Below are 19,532 nucleotides of genomic sequence, written 5' to 3' on the forward strand. Positions count from 1 at the left end.
TCTGGATTTGAAGTCATCTAAACTCCCTTGAAGAACAGCAGGGAATCACATTGACTCAATTATTTCCTCCCATCCCATCCCACTTCACATAGATATGGTGTTGCCAGTGCAAGGCTCACAGGTAGATTGATTTGTTAGTAACAGCCTCAGCCTCAGAAAAAAAAAATGCACAAAGTTGTCTTTTAGTGCAGTTTTCATAAATACTCACCAAGGGGATATAAAAGAACATGAACTTTAGAGGCAGATAGACAGGCCTTCAAACCAACCCTTTCCCCCTCCACTTTCTAGATGTGTGACACACTCCAGAGGCAAATTGCTTAACTCCTTTAAGCCTTAGTTTCTTAACCTGAATCATGGAACATGAAAATCTGTCCCACAGTTACAGTGAGGATTACATGACAGCCCATTTATAATGCACCCAGCAAAGGGTCAAGCCTATGGTAGACACCCAAGGAATGTTAGATCTCTTTCCCCTTCTATTTCAGTGTATTCCTGAATGGGTTTAGGCCTCCTAGGGCTTTTGGTTTAAGTATATCACAGCCATTGAAAATGAACAATCATTTAAATTCTCAGCCTGTCTTTATTGTTTTTCTACTCTAGGGATTCTGGTGAGGTAGACATTCCCAATACATTTTCAGTTCTTGTGAAGGCACTGACTCTTCATGTGGTTTATCCTCTGAACACTTGCATTTCAAGTCAGATAGCCAGTGTTCCAGAAGCAGCATCACCATAGTGTGTACACATATTTAATTAGATAATTAACATTTCACATCCACGGAAATGGAAGCGCAAATAGAATTACTTTCCCCTGAGCCAAAATTTCCTGATGGCTATGGTGTGATTCCCCCGAGAAGATCCTAAAGAGCAGTTATATTTTGTTTTCAGAAAATAAGCAGGTAATTTCGTTACTATCAAGAAAGGTCAGGACTGCTGAAAATCGACCCTGATATCTGTAGCTGAGCCATAGGCAAAGCCATCCAGGGACACTGCAAGAGGCAGCAGGGTCAGCCTAGTCACTCAGATGGCTTTCCACCGGACCTTATCTTAAGAGGTTCCTTATCAAGGAGTTGTCTGGAGGTAAAAATGCTCTTTCCTCTCCAGTACACTTACCCAAGAGTAGGTGATGTCACCAGAGATCAAGGAAACCAACAAGAGCAACCATTAACAAAGAGAGAGCGAAGCAAAGGAAAGCCAGACACCAGGTTGCATAAGATTTGCTCAGTAAATAGATGATTACATTCCTTGATTTATTTTCTCCAAGGGCAGTACCGCACAGGCACCTAACACTGAGTAAAAGGCTGGAGTGTGAGGAGGATAATAACAGTGATGTCATCTGCCAAGAGGTGGTCCAGGGAGCCAGGATATTCAGCATGTGTCATGCCCAGTCTGAAGCCTTGCAGAGTCTTTAGATTAATGCCCCAATCCCACACCGGCCAATTCCACTCCATCCCATAATAGTCACAGGATAAGAAAAAGGGGCTAAAAATATCTTATTCTATCTGGGACTTCTCAGTTACTCTAGGACAGCCAAACAAGGACACTTGGCAGAACCATAATGTTGTACACATGTATGTATGTGTGCATACGTGTGTGTGTGTGTGTGTATGTGTGTGTGCTTTGTGTTTTCAGGGTTGATGTTATGCATGCATGATGTAAATGAATGTAAACTTCTCCTTCTTTATAGTCTTAGATGGAATTTCAAAGGAAGAGAGCGTCAAGAATAGCAAAAGTATTAGGCCTTTTTGCTCTATAGAGATTAACAAGAATAGGCCTCTAATGAATGACTTGTAAATAATATTGAGTTGGTGATTTTCATTTCTCTCTATTCACATTTGAGAATAAGGTCATGAAAAGTTTCAAGGACCACTTTTCTGCTTTAAATGCAAGCTCAATCTACATTTCTAAACAGCTTTATTGAATCATAACTTATATGCCATAAAACTTACCAATTTGAAGTATACCATGTAGTGATTTTGAGTAAACTCACTAAGTCATGCTGCCATTACCCTAATCCAGTTTTAGAACATTACATCACCCCCAATAAGATCCCCATGTTCATTTCAGGTAATCTCCATTTTCACCTCCAACCCCATGCAATCACTAGTATATTTCATGGCTCTATAGGTCTGTCTTTCCTCAATATTTCACAAGAACGAGTTTTAACATAAAAATATCATGGATTCTCTATCTGATAGTAATTGTAATTCCTCTTCATAAAACAGCAAGACTTGCTGTAGTTTCAAACTAAATTTGAAATTTACCATGATTCTTTAAAATTTTTAAATTATTTTATTTTCTTCATTACAAAATCTCTATATACAATTTGTGAACTAAAGCTGTGCAATATTTTTTTATATTTTGCTTTAGATATTTATGGATTTGTACATTTTAAAAAATAATCCCACTATGCTTTCTCCAACAATAATAATCTTAGCTTATATTTACAAATTTCTGGGGGAAAGAATTATACAATGGCACTGAGAATTACCAATAGGAGATATTATTAGGGTAACAACCCATTTTGATGATATATAAATGCTAAATGTCCTTGACCAATCCAGTCAGTTGATCACAACACAGTGCTAAGCAAGTGACTCATAATTTCAGCTTCTCATCCATGGTCACAGAGTGTCACCCGATAGATGCTGGCTGCTGGCCCCTGATCAATGCAAATCCATCACAACCATTGCAAGAACATAAAAAGACCTAGTCTTATCAATGGCTATTAATGAGAAGCCATGGGCATGATCTCCCCGTGCAAAGAATGACACGTAGCTGCTAAATTCAAAGAAGAAAATTTGGGCTGTAAGAAATGTACTTACTTACCACATCATGGGCTCTGTATGAGCAACAAAATAAATGTAAGCCCATTGGTATTTTTAGAAGAGAGGACAAATAAAATGCTAACTCAATTTAAAAGGCAAATCTTACATGTGGCTATAAAAGAATTTTAATATCTGTTTGGGATAGTGCATATTATAGATATGAAATCATGGTGCTTGGCATTTATACACAGTGCCAGCTGGAATGCCATCGTTACTCCTCAGCACAGGGACCCCACATCCTGCCCTCTCTCTGGAATGAAACACGAGCTATATATTACTTGTTTATACTCTGCTTCACTACAAAATAGTGTTTAAATCCACAAAATGCCTTGCATTATTCTGCCTTTTTCAGCACATGATCCAAAAAAAAAAAAAGCTAAATCTACTAGTGACCATATTTGATAACCTTCGTTTAGCTCAGTGAATGTAAATTCTGCATTTTATTTACAAAGAGAAAACAGCTTATTTTGGTTCTATTATTTACAACCACAAAATTATGTGTTGTGTTTGTTTTCTTTTCCCCCTCCTCTGGAGCCCAGGGGGCTTCTTATCCTGGTCCTTCATAAATCACATGCTATTATTAGGTTATCATAGTAAAAAAAATCATGGGTTGAGACAACAAAAAGCAAGACTTGTTGTAGTTTCAAACTAAAATGATATCCAATGGGGACTGCAAATAGGTTCAGCAGAGGACTAATTATAGCTTGTCATTCCTGAGTTATAGTTGCAAAGTGACAAATAACAACAGATGTGTTAGATGGTCACGAAAATGTCCTTCTGTGAAGATTCTATACGTGTAGAGGCTTCCAATAGCTGAAACACGGCAAACCAGAATCCCCGAAATAACCCACTTCTCAAACCCACTTATGGCTCAGATTGCTGGAGGGCAGGCAGACATCTGCCCCAGACATCTTGGAGGTCCTGCCTGTCCCTCTGGAGCTCCACAGTTAGGTAGAGATGCATTCTTCTCCATAGAAGAATCTGACATCAATAACTTCTATATTGAGTAGTCTTGTCCTGAGAGTACAGATTCTCAGCCTCTACACCAGAGCTGAATCGGCAGTGGAAAAGTAGTGACAAGAAATATTTAGCATAAAAAACTTCATTCTCATAGACAATTTCCACAGCTAATTAGGAAGCCCCAGCAGGTCGTAGAAACAATATGGCATTATTTTGGGGGTGGAGGGGGCTGGGAATTGAACTCAGGGGCACTCAACCACTGAACCACATCCCCAGCCCTATTTTGTATTTTATTTAGAGACACAGTCTCACTGAGTTGCTTAGCACCTCGCTTTTGCTGAGGCTGGCTTTGAACTTGTGATCCTCCTACCTCAGCTTCCAGAGCTGCTAGGATTACAGGTGTGTGCCACTGCTCCCAGCCAATATGGCATTCTTGATCATCAAATATTCAAGTATTCTTCCCTTCTGCATCAGTCATAAACACATTAGAAAAGAGATGGAAACCATATTTATAAAATAATTTTTAAAAGGAAGTAGTAGGATCTGGTGGAAGGCATTGACTTCAAATCCATTCTGCACTCCTGTTCGTTCATTCTGCAAATCTTTCACTAGTACCCACTCTGTACTAGCTCTCTTCCACATGGTAGGTAGAGGGATGCAAGCCAGATGGTTTTCTAATCCCACAGAGTACATACTCCAGTGGGAGGAGACTGGTACTCAATACTATGGTAAATGCTCAGGGAACAAAGGTGGACATTGTCGAGAAGCAAATAAAACAGGCTTATGAAGTCAAGGAATAGTCTTTATGCATAAGGTTGGGGCAATATTTTAATAGGATGGTTTGACCCCTTGTGCCATTAATTTTTAGCAAATTACACTTAAACCTTTGTTTCTTCTCCTGCACATTTATCAGGCAGGTCTAGTCTTCAAAACTGGGAAAATGTGTTATTTTTTTCTTGCCTCCCACTTCAAACAAAATGCATTTGAATTACTTAGTGTTTTCCTTTTCTCTCTGGCAGTTGCTACTCTCATTGTCATCCCCTACCATATGTGCTCTCTCCAGTACCCTGGCTTTTTCTCACTGACCTCTCTCACTTCCTCCCAAATCTAGATATTCTGGGTTAGTTATGGCTTTGTTATATCCAATACATGATCCCACAAAGGCATCAGTGATTAATGATGGTGTCATGAGGGTGGAGAATTTGCACTAAACACAAAAATTCCCAGAGTAACTACATTTGTATGGCTTCACTGGCTAAGAAATATGTTTGTATGATGTTCTCTTCGATGCCTACAGCAGCCTTGGAGTTAGGTAATGTATATTAGTTATCAGGTTCAGAAAAGGGGGTAGTATCTGGCAGGTTGATGAAGGATCCTGGAATTGAGCCAACAGCATGAGGCTCTGGACACCAGAAAATCACAGGGTGGAAATTCGGATTCACCTCTGGTACTGACCCCTAAGTTTCTGTTTCCTCTCCTGAAAAAGTGAGACTGAGAGCAGCTGTCCCCACCCCCCCTACCACCTTAGAATTGTTGGGAATGGAAAATGGGATGATATCCATTAGAAGGGTCTGGAAATTGCATGAGATATAAGAGATACTTGTCAGAAGACATTTTTTAAACCTCTGTAAGACGTGCCCGGGAGAGAGGGGAGGAAATTATACCCAAGAGCTCAACTTCATTGCATTCCCTTAGCAGCTCAGGTGGAGCCCTGTGCTTTATTATCTGGTATTTGCATTATGAATTACATATCTAGGAAGAGCCTAAGTACAGAAGACGAAAGACTTGGGTATTACATCCCATTTCCAGATGTCTCAAGAGCACAAATCTCTTAACAAGCTTGTGAAAAAAGTATTTGTCAGGCTAAATGAATAGGCAAAAGAATTTTGTGGGTCAGAAACAATAAAACATACTGTTGGCAAATAAAATATAATGTCATTGTAACAAAAATATAAAGGTAAGAAGTAAAAAGGAATGGTTGGGAAGAAAGACATAAGCATGTCTTCTCACAGCTGGTCATTGGCAAACTTTCATAGTGGATAGAGTTGTTTTTAGGATTCTTATCCCACTTTGTGCCCTGTCCTGGGCACTTTCTTATCTCTGAATCCCAGGCTAGCCCCTGATGACAGGATATCTCCTCTTGATCTGTTCCACTACCCACTCCTCAGCCTCCATACCATTTGACATGCCCCTGCTCTATAGGTAGTATGTCTGATGTTTTCCACGTAAGGAAATAATCTAGCATAATCCTGACTGCTGTCACTTGAAAGGCCAAGAAAAAGGTTGAAACTCAATCCCCATTTCATCTCAGATAAACCATGTTATTTATAGGAGTCTATTTTAATGTATATTAATGTATATTTTTAGCCTTTAATAATACTATAGACAACATATTCTTTTTGTAAATAATAGGAAATATTCATAAACAATGAGAAAACGAATCATGCAATCTTGCCACCCATTTGCATTCCAGAACTTTCAAATAATTTGCAAAAATGTGTACACAGATAAATACTACAGATTTATCCATGCTTTTTAATGGATGCTATGTATAGTTAGATCACCCATTTTCTTAGTTAGTGGTGCGTCAATGAACACTTTTTTCTTTGTTGGTTAGTGTACATTTACATCATGATTTTAATAGTTGCATAATTTAGTTATGTAAAGTTATAATTTATTGAAAACAATAGACAATTCAGTTGTTTCTAATTTTCCTCTAGCATAAAATCTCTGCCCTGACTCATCCCTTACATAAACTTACAGACTTGTAAAATTATTTCTAAATATTCAATAATAGAATTGCTAGACCAATGAACTTGTAAATTTTTATAGACATATACTTTTTTTTTGCATAACATGATTAAACTATAGGGATGAGCTAATGGGAGAAATTTCACACCAAATCACAGCAAGGTGGGAGCCAAAATGGGTAAATTACCAGAACTTTTTAAAGCCCTATCAAGTCTCACCTGTCTGTGATTGTCACCTGCTCCCTTGGATACTGGATTGAGTTTGTAGGCAATGATAGCTTTTCTATGGAATTGTCTCCATTTGCTTACTTTGAAGAGTGTTCATGTTTTCTGAACTTAAAATTCACAAAACCATCCCTTCAAAAAGAGTGTCTATGTGGAATAAATAACTGGGTAAGTATCCTAGGGCAAAGGAACATGTTGGGTCTCCACAGAGCCAGAATCACACCAGTGTAATCCTGCCAATGGAGAAGCTCCCTTCATAACCCATTAAGGCTGCCTGAAGGGTGAGAATGAGGTCACTGTTTAGTTTTCTGTCTCATTCTTCTCAGCTTTCTAGCTTGTGCAAGCATAGGGCACCTATGGCTTTGCCATCTCTAAAGTAGGACATGAAGGTAAGAGAATTTGAGAAGATTCAGGCAGGAGACAGATGTTCCAGAAAGAACAAAGCATAAAGGAAAGAACCAGGCTTCCAATGCCATGAGGGTTAAGAAAGAAAAAGAGGGAGATTATTGAGAAGGAAGAAGCAAGTCAGAGGAAGGCATCCAGTGCAGGGCAGACCTGGATTTTTTTTTCCAGGCAAGAAGTGAGTTTCAGTTTTATCTATGTAATAACAAACCAGTTAGCTTAGGAAAATGACAACTAATGCAGCCATTTTATTTTAACCCCAGATTGGCCCTTGCTTTTTTACTTTTCAAAATTAGCCAAATGTGGCTGAACTTTAATCTTTTTAATGTTTTGCTCTCATAGACTTTGTTTCATTAAAATAAAGTTTTATTATAAAAGTAATAGCATCATGGTTCAAAATTGGAAATAGCAAAAACTTCATGCTATTTTAAAAATAGGTTCACTTAAGCCCATTTTTATTATACTATGAAGATAGTATAAATGTAATGCTGAGAGAATCCAGGAACATAGAACATAAAGATCACTTTATCAGTCACTGTTCTTTGTTATTATTCTAAAAGGATGAAAGGTCTTCCATGGAAACAGTTCCTTCTCGTCTATTTCTGATCCATTCTAATATAATATTTTGCTAAAGGAGTCAGACTTATATTTCTAAATAGAACAATCTTATTCATTTTCTTTCAAATCATCAACTGCTTTAACACCAAGTAGTTAGAGTGGGAATTGGAAGTGATGTATTCTAGGAACCCTTTATTCACTTTCAAATTTAAGATGTAGCATGTATCCCAGTGCTTACAGTTACCCCCCATGGATTTGTGATTAAGAGCTTTGGACTCCAGCTAGGATCACACTCCTTTGGACCAAATATCTTACTGGCTGTGTATCTTTGAACAACTTTCTTATGTCCTGGGCTTTACTTTTATTATTTAAAGTGGGGATAATAATTATACCTTGGAAAGTTATTTTAGGTTTAAATAAGAATCCGTAGATAGTGCCTAGTCTAGTAAGTTAGTAAGCCGAAGTAAATGTTCACTATTGTTGTGCTTCTCACCACCACCATTGCTGAATACCATGGACAGAGTCTCATTCTCCCATAACCCTATATAAAGTGTATTAACCCTAAACCACCTAATTGGAGGAAACCATGATAAAATATTTTAATATTTTCACCTCATTCTTTCTTACTACAGGAAGAATTATGAAAACATAATAACAGGAAACATTTGTTTTGCACCTGTTAATTTCCAGGTATCTTCCCAAACCTTTTTACACTGTTTCTTTTAATAATTTTAATAGCCATATAAATGACTACTTACATCCCTATTTTACAGGTGAAAGAATAGAAGCTCATGAGGTTAATGAGTTAGTAAATGGCAAATGAGAACACGACCAGATCTTACTCCATAGCTTGGGCTCTTTGCTACCACAACTAGACTATGCAGACTAGGACCAGCATTTCTCAGTAACAACAGTGATCACCCACAGGGTAACAGAGGCTAACAAATTAGTCATCTACTTTAGCCTCAGCTTACTAGATATCACCATGCCAAGAATAACTAATGGAATGACACAGTTCTCATTCAGCTACCTGCTCACCTGGTATAACCAAAACCAGAAGACTTCTTTCAAATCAGGCAGCCACCTTCATCCTCCTTACTTGATCAATCACACATTCAACCACTATAATCTGCCAACAGCCTTTTTTTATGTCTGCCAGTGAACAAGCAGGCCCCTAAAGTGAAGGCACCAAGCCTGCCCAGCATACACAATCTGGTCCCCCCAGAGCCATATTAACTTTGTCTCAAGAGCCAATCAGGATGGAACACTGCTACTTTTCTGCAGAATCAGCTAGTTTATTGGGGGTTTTGTTCCTGGCCAGGTTGAGAGGGTGGAATGACTGACAAAGCAATTCAGTGACATAATTCCCATAAACCTTATTAGAGTTCTTCAAAAGTTCCTGAATGTCTATTTGACAGCTAAGAATTAGAATTTTTAGCAAATTTTTATCAAACTCCATGAATCTAGGGATTTGAACAAGGAAGGAGAATTTTAGATCCTCTTTTGAGAATTTGTGAACAATTACACTGAAGAATGATCTTATTCTAGGTGTATTAAAAGACTGGAGGATTATCTTCTGTTAAGAACATATTTCAAATCACTGTTTGGAAAATAAATCAAATAACATGGTCAGGTTCTTGTGTTCCCTGAAAAATAACTCCATAGGTTGAGCTGAGTTTGCTCCTTTAATTAAAATTTATTCCTTTCTTTGACTTAAAATATACAAGATTTTGGATAGATATGCAATAGGAAGACTAAGCCTCAGGGATACCTTTGGGAAATGCACATCTTCAAGTTAACATAGGAAAATAATTGTCATTTAATAATAAAAATGGTCGATTTTTGCAGATCAATGGTCAAAAACATTCCATATATTGTTGCCTTCATTAATCTAGTGGAGGTGCCATTGTTCCCCTTTCAGGGATGTGAAAACCATAGCTATGGTTTCTCAGGCTGCTTGAGAGCTTGGTCCCATCCCAGACCAGTTTAAGCAAAAAGTCAGGGTGGGCTAGCAAGCTGCAATATTCCAAGGCTGTCCTGCTGATTCTGATTTGCTGCTGTAGACTAAAAATAGCTAGAAGCAGGGGCTCTGATCCTGCCAACACAGGTCCTCTTGAGTTTTTTACCTAACTCTTCTAGAAATAGGTCATGTCACTGTCTGTATTCTTTTTCATTCTCTTCAGGGAAAACTTTCATAGGAAAAAATTTGAAGTTTTTCCCTTTTTCAGTTTCTATAACTCCTTTCCCAGCTGGCCATTAATCAATCAAATATCAGTAATTTCCTGCTTCCTGAAATTTCACTTAGAAGCCTAGTGAAATTGGAAATCACTAGATTTTTTTCACATGAACCAGTAAAGCAAGTGTGTGTGTATGTGAGTGAGGGAGTCGGGGTAAATGAGTGTCACACCTCAAGACAAAAACCTGTTTAAGGCCCTCAGCAACAGCTGAAGAATTAGCATGCAAGGAAACTATTTCTGTTTCAATTCAAAAAGAGCAAGACAGAAGGAGGCAAGATAGAAGGGAGGAAAGAATAGAGAGAACTAAATGCATTAAGCAAGAGCCTGCTTTATAGTCACTAATAAGATTAAGGCCTTCCACCAGAAGATCTCTAATGTCTTTCTATGACGTAAGTGTTATGAAATGTTCAAAAAAAATTAGTAAGAATCTCTTTGATCTTTCAGAATGTTTATGCACTATCACATTTTATTATTAATTTTTTTTGTTGGGGAGGCACTGGCAATTAAACTCAGAGGCACTCAACCACTGAGCCATATCCCCAGTCCTATTTTGTATTTTATTTTCAGACGATCTCACTGAGTTGCTTAGTGCCTGGCTATTGCTGAGACTGGCTTTGAACTTGAGAGTCTCCTGTCTCAGCTTCCAAGCTGCTAGGATTCTAGGTGTGTGCCACCACGCCCAGCAACTGTCACATTTTTAAATGCATAGGATTGTAAAAGATCTTTTGAAAGGGTGTTATAACTCCCCCAAAGTTAAGAATTATCAATGTAACTCAGAATTCCCTATACTTACAGATTCTCTGACTGTGCTGTTTATAAAAATAGCTAATAACACTGAGTACTCATAAAGGGATAGAGTCTGTTCTACTGTCAGGCATGTTAATTCATTTCCTTCAAACTCCACAAAGTGGATAAGCATGGTGCCTTATCTCCTTTACATAGAGGATGGAAAATCCAACTGATTTTGGTGGATTCCTCCCCTTCCCTGGCCTTTCAGCATAGCTGTGCTGAAATAGACTTAAAAATAGCACAAGAAGAGAGGGAAGCAGTAGAGTTAGACAGCCCCAGCACCTCTATCCAGCCCACCCAAGTTGCTTATACACAAAAGGATCCTATCTGAGGGCACCAACATTTCTAAGAGAGACCAGCTGACCTGTTCCCAGTTATCTGCTTTTCTGAAATGCAAACATCCTCCCAGCAAGGCCCTCAAACTGGACACTTGAAGCAATTCCTCCCATTTCCATGTCTTAGAATTTGGTTCTCTAACCTTCCCCTGACCAAGCCATTTTTTAAAAGCTATGTCCCTGACTCCTTTCCCCAGAGAATCTACAGTAGGTCTAGGCTAGAACCCCATATCTACATTTAAAATAATAATAATAAAATAAAGCTCTTTAACTAATTTTGGTTTTTGTTTTGGTACCATGGATTGAACCCAGGGGCACTTAACCACTGAGCCGCATCCCGTGCCCTTTTTATTTTTTATTTTGAGATGGGGTCTAAGTTCCTTAGGGTCTCACTGAATTGCTGAATCTGGCTTTGAACTTTGATGCTCCTGCCTCAGCCTCCCTAGCTGCTGGGATTACAAGAAGGTACCACCATGCCCAGCTCTCCAAGTAATTCTGATGCAACAGTTTGACATTAAACAGCCTTTGAAATATAGGCCTTTCTGCTCCCATTTATGCCACAGCCTCCCTCATGGAAAGAGATGACTGATAAAGTGAGTTGAAGTAAATAATTCTGACAACATTTTATACCTAATTTTAGAAGGCAAAATACTGCTATGTGATTTAATTTCATAAATGTTATCACAGTTTGATCAATGGAAAAATCTTTAGGTCTTGAAATCTCTTTTCCCATGATCTTCATATACTTCACTTAGGTAATATATTTGTTCAATGAGAATATCATTAGTCAATTCTGTTGAAGAAGAGCAATCATGTACAACTTGTACAGAAAGAAAACAGCACCAAAAGCGTATATATGGATTTAGTATTCTGGTGTATTTTGCTGACTACCCAAACAGTGAGAGTAGAGAGAGTCTTAGAGATCTTCTAATCTAATTTCTTCATTTTAGGTGAGGAAACTGTAATGTGAAAAAGTGAAGTGACTTGACCAAGTTATATACAGTGAACTTGAACCAGGTCTACAGAGAACAATTTTGTCCCAATTTTGTGATATGTGGCTCCATTTGAACCATGTTGCCGTCTAAACAAATTTTCTCTTATTTACAGTTATATGTATCAAGAAGATAGAATCAAAAGTCAGAGACTATAAAACTAATTGAAGATGTATTAGATATCAAGGTTGGAATTAAAAATTACCATCAGAAGCCTGACCTTGGGTGTATATGTAGGGAAAAAAATATATATAGAGAGAGAGACATACACTCATACATATATAAGACATTCATAATAGTGTGTGCATATAAATATACACAAACACACATACACACTGAATTGTCAAGATGTCTTAATTTATGCTAATCACGTAAGAAATATGACTCCCTTATTTTTGTGTTTAATGAACCAAGCTCTGAATATGTTTATATCCCTCTGAGACCGGGAAGCAGTTACTTCTTGAATTTTACTTTGGGAAAAGGCATTTGCCTTGTTTGACCACAGGCAGGTTCCAGGCCTAGTGTTGAGGGTAGGAGCTGGTGGTGCCCAACATATGGCATGGGATGTGTTGCTCTGGGCACTAAGCAGCAAAGCAGCAATAGAAGGTAATTTGGGGAGATTCCTTCCCACTTCATTTGGAGAAGAGAGTTATCTCTGTTGGAGCTAAGGTTAATGGTTTGGATCTGCATGTGTTCCTACAAGTTTTTTAAAAACATACTTTTTGAGTTGAAACTAAAAATAGACAAAAGGCTGATGCCTAATCCAGGTAAATAAAATCTACCAGACTCCAAGAGGCCCAGAACATGTTTTATTTATGTGATGAGCTAGTCAGTTTGGCTCCTAAATTTTAGGGACTCTAGAGAAAAGCATTTGAAAATAGGAACCTATTTTTATAAGTAAGAATTTTCATGTAATATTCACATAAATAGGCTATTGAAAAATAGCTGGAGGGGGAGGAAATTGCCGCACACCTGGTATGCCCTTCGTTTCAGGGTGTAGGCCTGGTCTGGGTGTTCAGGCCTCTGGACCCAGGATTCTTTGACCTTTACACCTCTTTCCCTTCTGGTGCAGAGGTAAAGGCTGCCATCTGGAAAGTCTAGGGTTTCTGAGTGGAGACAGGACAGTGTGCTCTGTACCACGTGCCAGGGATATATGCAGGTTTATGCGATGCAACAGCCAGGTCACCTGTCCCTACAGCATATGAGCAGACTACCTACATCCCAAAAGGGCCCTGCCTAATGTGGCCATCTGTTCACCATCAGCCAGGGCTAGCTCAGAATAATGTTTCAGGTGTTTCTGGGCAGCAGCTGAGCTGTAAACTGCTCTCTCCTGCCTTAGACCCTTGTTCTTTTACTTTCTTTTCTCCATTGCCTGTCCTTGAAGAAGAAAAGCAAAAGATTTTTTTCTTCTTCCTTTTGACGCTGCTGCAGCAGCACCTTTGAAGAACTCTTAATAATGAAATGCAAGAGACCATTAAGATTTGTCTGGCTTTGCTTTTACTCATCAGTCTCTGTAATAATCCTACTAGGCTGCAAGCTGTGACCATGAAGGCACAAAGCAGCACAAATCCAAGCAGGTGAATTAGCCAAGTGCCTATACCTTCTTTAGTCTGTTCTCTTGAAATAGGAATGGGCATTTGTTGAGAACCTACTTCAAAGTTTCAGAATGGAAGGAAGAGGGCAACCTAAATGGAGTAAGTGGAAAGGAAACTTTTATTCTTCCTGGGAGGGGCAATATGGTATGGACTGAGAATGGACTCTAAAATCAAACAGACTTGATTTAAAAATTCTCATTTGGCTGATCAAGACTTGGTCTCTGAGGCATACTATCACAATGATATAGTTTCTAAAATTACAAACAGGGAATAATAACACCCAGTCCCTAAGGCTGTGAAAGGTTGAATGAGGATATACATAAAATCTATATAGCATAGTGCCTGGCATAGAATAAACAGTTATTGCCTTAATTATAAAAGAGTAGCAATATCTACTTTCCATCACAGACAGAGGTCATAATCAATGAGACAGGCCCTTGGGGCTGATCAATTCCCTTTCAGAAAGAATGTGATACTCAGATGCAATAGCCTCCAATCGACCTAAATAACTTTCTTCCCCATCATAAAGTAGAGAATCTATAGGCTCGTATAAACTTTCATGCTTTGTGGATTGTCCCCCATGGCTATTTACCAAGGAGCAATTGTAGCAACAGAATAACAACAGAGGAGAGAAACTAGACCAGGTAGTATACAACTACCTGCCTGCACAGAGCATGCTAGGGCTTCAGGAAGACCTGAGCAGTGGATACAGCACTTTGAAGAATATAGTACTTGGCCATTAGTGACTGCAAGTGTGAGTTAAATTTGATTGTTATTAACATCTACTATAAACACACTATGCAAGGAATTTTGCACAGGTCATTGGAAGGACTTTGATGCCAGTATCTTGGCATCATAGACAACACATTTAGTTTCTTTTAATGTATGTTTTTAGTTGTAGATGAACACCTTTATTTTATTTGTTTATTTATTGTTATGTGGTGCTGACGATTGAACCCAGTGCCTCCCAAATGCTAGACAAGTACTCTACCACTGAGCTACACCTCTAGCCCTAAATTTAGTTTCTTGCAAGTTCTGTTTACATGCTTAATAAAAAGGGGATATTTCAGATCCTATCCCAGCTTTTAAACTACTCTAGGTTGCCTTGTTGACATTATCTTCCAAAACAACAATAAGAGCTACTCTTACCAAGAAGCATAGAAGGCATTTTACACATAATATTTCAACTTGACAGTAGCAATCTGAAGTTGTTATCAGTATTTTATTGTCACAGATTAGGAATTGAGGCCCAGGACCACACACTCAGTTGTAAAGGCAAGATAAAACCTCTGTGCTCTACTCATCAAAAGGTGTAAATTACTATGGTCTACTCCCCACCCTCAATAGTGAACCCTGACTTCCCTATATTCATAAAAAGATACACTCAGGGCTGTTGGTGAACAAAGAGCTTTGAGGATGCTCACCGGTACTTATGGCACGGAGAAAGGTGAGATGGTTCAATTGGCAGGCACGTGCCTTGAAGACAGAAAACCAGAGCTCAAGCCCTCCATTAATTCTTGGCAGTTGTGTGATTCACACCCATTACTTATCATGTCTAAGCCTCATTTCTTCACCTCATAAAATCGTTGTCACAATCCATGTGGTCATATAGGTGAATCCACTTTCCTACCTAAAGGCTCTAGGCAAATGTCAGCTATTATTATAATTTGATTCTTTTCAATTCTGCTATTGACTTGCTCTTGAATCTTTGGAAATCTCTCCTGACAGTTTCACTTTCTCATCTATAAACAAGAGCTGCTGACACAGCATCTTTTAGTAATCCCTACCAGAACCCATTTTCACCTGTAGTGACCTGGAATCTTCAGGGATACTGTTAAAATAGATTCCTCAGCCCCAGTGATTATGACCCAATGCAGCTTATAACATTCACCTCATAGAAGGACCCACTGGTTTCTGGTGTAGGTGGCCTGAGATTACTCTCTGAAAAATACTGCCCTGCAAGCTCAGTATACAAAAAATGTTGGTATCTGTGGATAAAGAACTGGAGGAATATCACTTCTTCAGTAACATAGACAGCACCAAGCCCTTGGTTCCTGATATCTAGATCCTGTTGTTCTCACCACGTGAATCAAAGGAACATCAAAGCCCACTCTAGGTTCCTGGGTTTATACCACAGTTTCATTCTAGACCCACACTAGAAGCTCCCAGCACTCTGTGGACATCTTTAAAAGGTTGAGTGTCATTGCTTTTTTTTTGTTCTTCTTCTACAGACACCTTTGCCAGCAAAGTGGCAGCCACCCAGGACCAGTATGCTGATGCATCCATAGGCAACGTCACAGGCAGCAATGCAGTGAACGTCTTCCTGGGAATCGGCGTGGCCTGGTCCATCGCTGCCATCTACCACGCAGCCAATGGGGAACAGTTCAAAGTGTCTCCTGGCACACTAGCTTTCTCTGTCACTCTCTTCACCATTTTTGCTTTCATCAATGTGGGGGTGCTGCTGTATCGGCGGAGACCAGAAATCGGAGGTGAGCTCGGTGGGCCCCGGACTGCCAAGCTCCTTACATCCTCCCTCTTTGTGCTCCTGTGGCTCTTGTACATTTTCTTCTCCTCCCTGGAGGCCTACTGCCACATAAAAGGCTTCTAAAGGAACATCAAATATAGTAAATTTATATATATATATATATATGCATATATATATATACATAAAAATTATGTATAATGAACAGAGGAAATTGACATTTGTCATGTTCACTTACCTGCTGATGGAATCCAGCTTCAAGAGCATACTTTGTACTAGGGCCAAAGTCAGAAACCATCACCTCCCATTCCCAGGGGCATCATCATGCTGAACAAGGCGCAGAGGCAGGGCCATATTTGCAGCTCGGCCTACAAGAGCTGTACTCTCTCCAGGTTCATAAATTGTTAAGGCTTTGATTTGTTTTCTTGTTTTTCTGTTTTGTTTTCAGTGGGGTTGAGGAGGTGGCTGATGTTTGCCTTTGCTTTTTGTTTTGTTTTGTTGGGAGGGTCAGGGTTTTCGCTTCCCTTTGTGAGAGGTGATAACCCATCCAAATGTAAATGGGTTTGGGGTAAAAATTGAAATCATTAAGATACCCCCTCCCTCGCCTCCTCCAAACACTTTAAAAAATGACTTTGGATTAAGAAAGGATCTGGGCGTGGAAGAAGAAAGAAGCACAGCACATCTTCACTCGATTACCAAATTTCATGCTTCTCTCCACAATGTGAGCAGACGGACGCTGCCTCCAAGAAGAAGCATGGGAGCTGGGACGGAGCCAGGAAAAGCGATGGTTCTTGATATAGTCTATTATTGAAGGATGTGGTGCCTGGCACTCTTGTTCAACAGGTACAAGGATAATGTGCCTAGATTCCCAGGAACATGCAAAACCCTTTATTTCTTATCTCTTGAACTCTGGACTGTGATTCACAAGGCCCTATTCATTCCAACCCAGGTAACTCCCCAGGTGTCCCATCCCAGCCCTCCTCCTGCCTACCCACTCTCCATGCGAACAGGAAGAACAATCCCATTCAAAAAGCACATCATCCTTTTCCATTTGCATCAGTATATGTGTCCCAGTCCCATGTTGCTGCTGCTGCCTGGGATTGTCCGTCAGTTTTATTTTCAAAAGTATCCGTGGCTCGCACAATCCAGTCCCAGTCGCTACCGAACATTTGCTCCTTCTTCATGTGCCTGTTTGGGAATGTTGTTGTGATACCTGTTACACAGTGCATGGATGAAAAACAAAACAAAACAAAGCGTATCTGTATATAGTAGAGTATAGCATATACTGTTCTCCCATTCAGCAACGTTGATTGGACGTTGAAGACATAAGTGAGCTTTCTTTTCACCTGAGTTGTTGCTTTCATGTTGTTATTGAGTTTGATTATTACTAGGGATAAAAGGAGAAAAATGGCTCATTTTTTCATGCACATTCATTCTAAGAAGCAATAACAGTCTTGTGGGGAAAAGCTAAAGTTTTTGAGAGGCTAGCAGGCAACTTACAAAGATCTTTATGGAAAATTAGCCACGTGGAACATATCGGAGGCCTCTGTGAATCACCCATTAATTCAGGAAGGCCAAAGAGAAAGGTGTTGGAGAGAAGTGAATACGTGGGATATGCCTGGCTTTCAGAACCACCATGTCCACAACACCCCTTCCCCCAAAGTATTTATTGCACATCTGCTCTGTCTGGCACAGATGTTAGATGGCACTGGTCTGTTCATTTTATTTTTTTATGTAAAAGGCATTATTGAGTCCTGTTTCTTTCACTATCCAGTCCAGACTCCTCTGATTATATCAGTAGTTCCCAAGTAGGAAAGAAGCCAAGATAACCAATGGGCCTTTAAGTGTTTCTCCTCTACTTATGATGAAAAGAAGGTAATTAAATGAGATTCGTGTCTCCCAGAGGATTGCACTGGGAGGTTTTAACCCTTGAAAAGGAATGGCTCTTTCTATTTCAAAATACCAAAGAGTGTAGATCAACCCAACATTCCAAAAAGTGATTCCACTAATGAGTAAAATTGGAATGACTGTTCACCTCTCAGAGACTTCTCAGTCTCTTAAGGAAATCCAGGCCGGAGACATCCCTGGCCCTCTGTATTCATTCAAAGATACAAAAAAAAGAAACATTGTTGAGGTCTATTTTCTCTTCCTCTACTCAGTAATCATGACCATTCACCATTTATTAAATGCTTGGTGATGGAGTAAATAATGAAATGCTGGTCGTCCACTCAACAGGCCAGGTAGAATACTGTTTCCTGGGGCCCAAGGCATGACCAAGGCAGCCCAGCTTCCTGCCCTCAGCAGGGTACACAGAGAATCCAATTACCATTTCCACGAGTAAAAGTTAACACAACCATATGGGAACAGTTTTATCTTGCAAGGATGAACACAATTATGAAAATGTTTAATATGAACACATAATTGTACAGATAAAATTGTCCGAATATCAAAGATTGTCTTTAAGAAGATGTAAAGTTTAGATTTGAAGAACACCCTCCTTATGCTTGGCCAACTTGCAGATACATGTGTCTCCCCATTTTAAACCAAGAAGGGCAATCATGTGGTGATGCACATCACTGAGCAGACCCAGTTAACCTCAGTTTTTACCATTGTGGCAACAGTACTTTTCCAGGACCCATCTCTGACCTGTCATTGACAACCAACACTGGTGACTGCTATAGGGACACATTCTAACCCACTCCCCACCCCCCAACCAAGATTTAAAAAATGGAAAGCTAGCCTAGAAACACCAAGTAAATAAGGGAAGGGATACAGGTATTTAAACTTTAGAAAGATTTTGCACTCATTTCTAGCCATATTTGGAATGTCAGTAACCCCTTAGTGAATCTTCACTTTAAAAGAACCCTTAAGAAATTCTTGCTGTTGGTGGATTTCAATTTTGAAACATTTTGGTTTGTTTGCCTTTTCAGTTTTCATGCTATAGAGAAAATACGATTCTCATTATTCAGGGTTGTTATTATTATAGTTGTGTAAAATTATTTCATTTGATTTGTTTGATTATTTTATTTTGTGTGTATTGTGCACAGCTTTAGGGGGGAAATGCACTAATTGTGCTGTTCCTTATAAATGGTACACATATTGACACAGACCAATAAAGTTTCTAATTGTTTCTGATTTAATCACTAGTGATACAGCATAGTCTGTATGCAGTGTTTTCTCTCTTCTCATTGTCATTGACTTCATCTTTTTGTTTTCATGTTTTGAAGAAATAAAAACCAAAAAGGTATAATTGTGCAGTTGGTATCCTCATCCAGATGAAAGAGACACCCAGTACTCAAACTCTTGCAAATGTCAACCCTATGGTAATGCAACATTCTCTTTTTAATGTCCCAAGAGGACACAGAGCCAGAATATTTGTCTG

At 39.1% G+C, this 19,532-nt stretch overlaps 1 protein-coding gene across 10 annotated transcripts in view; it reads left to right on the forward strand.

Annotated features, from left to right (window-relative positions):
• The window catches only part of Slc8a1 (solute carrier family 8 member A1), a 360,712-nt gene extending 341,422 nt beyond the window's left edge, over positions 1-19,290 (forward strand). For all 10 annotated transcript variants that reach the window (XM_021725870.3, XM_078029305.1, XM_078029306.1 and 7 more), the window contains one exon: positions 15,900-19,290. In XM_021725870.3, the coding sequence (XP_021581545.1) occupies positions 15,900-16,276 (377 nt within the window). In that variant the 3' untranslated portion in view covers positions 16,277-19,290. The remainder of the gene's footprint in view (positions 1-15,899) is intronic.
• The last annotated feature ends 242 nt before the right edge of the window (positions 19,291-19,532 follow it).

The sequence above is a fragment of the Ictidomys tridecemlineatus genome, chromosome 12 (genome assembly GCF_052094955.1).
Source record: "Ictidomys tridecemlineatus isolate mIctTri1 chromosome 12, mIctTri1.hap1, whole genome shotgun sequence".
NCBI lineage: Eukaryota > Metazoa > Chordata > Mammalia > Rodentia > Sciuridae > Ictidomys > Ictidomys tridecemlineatus.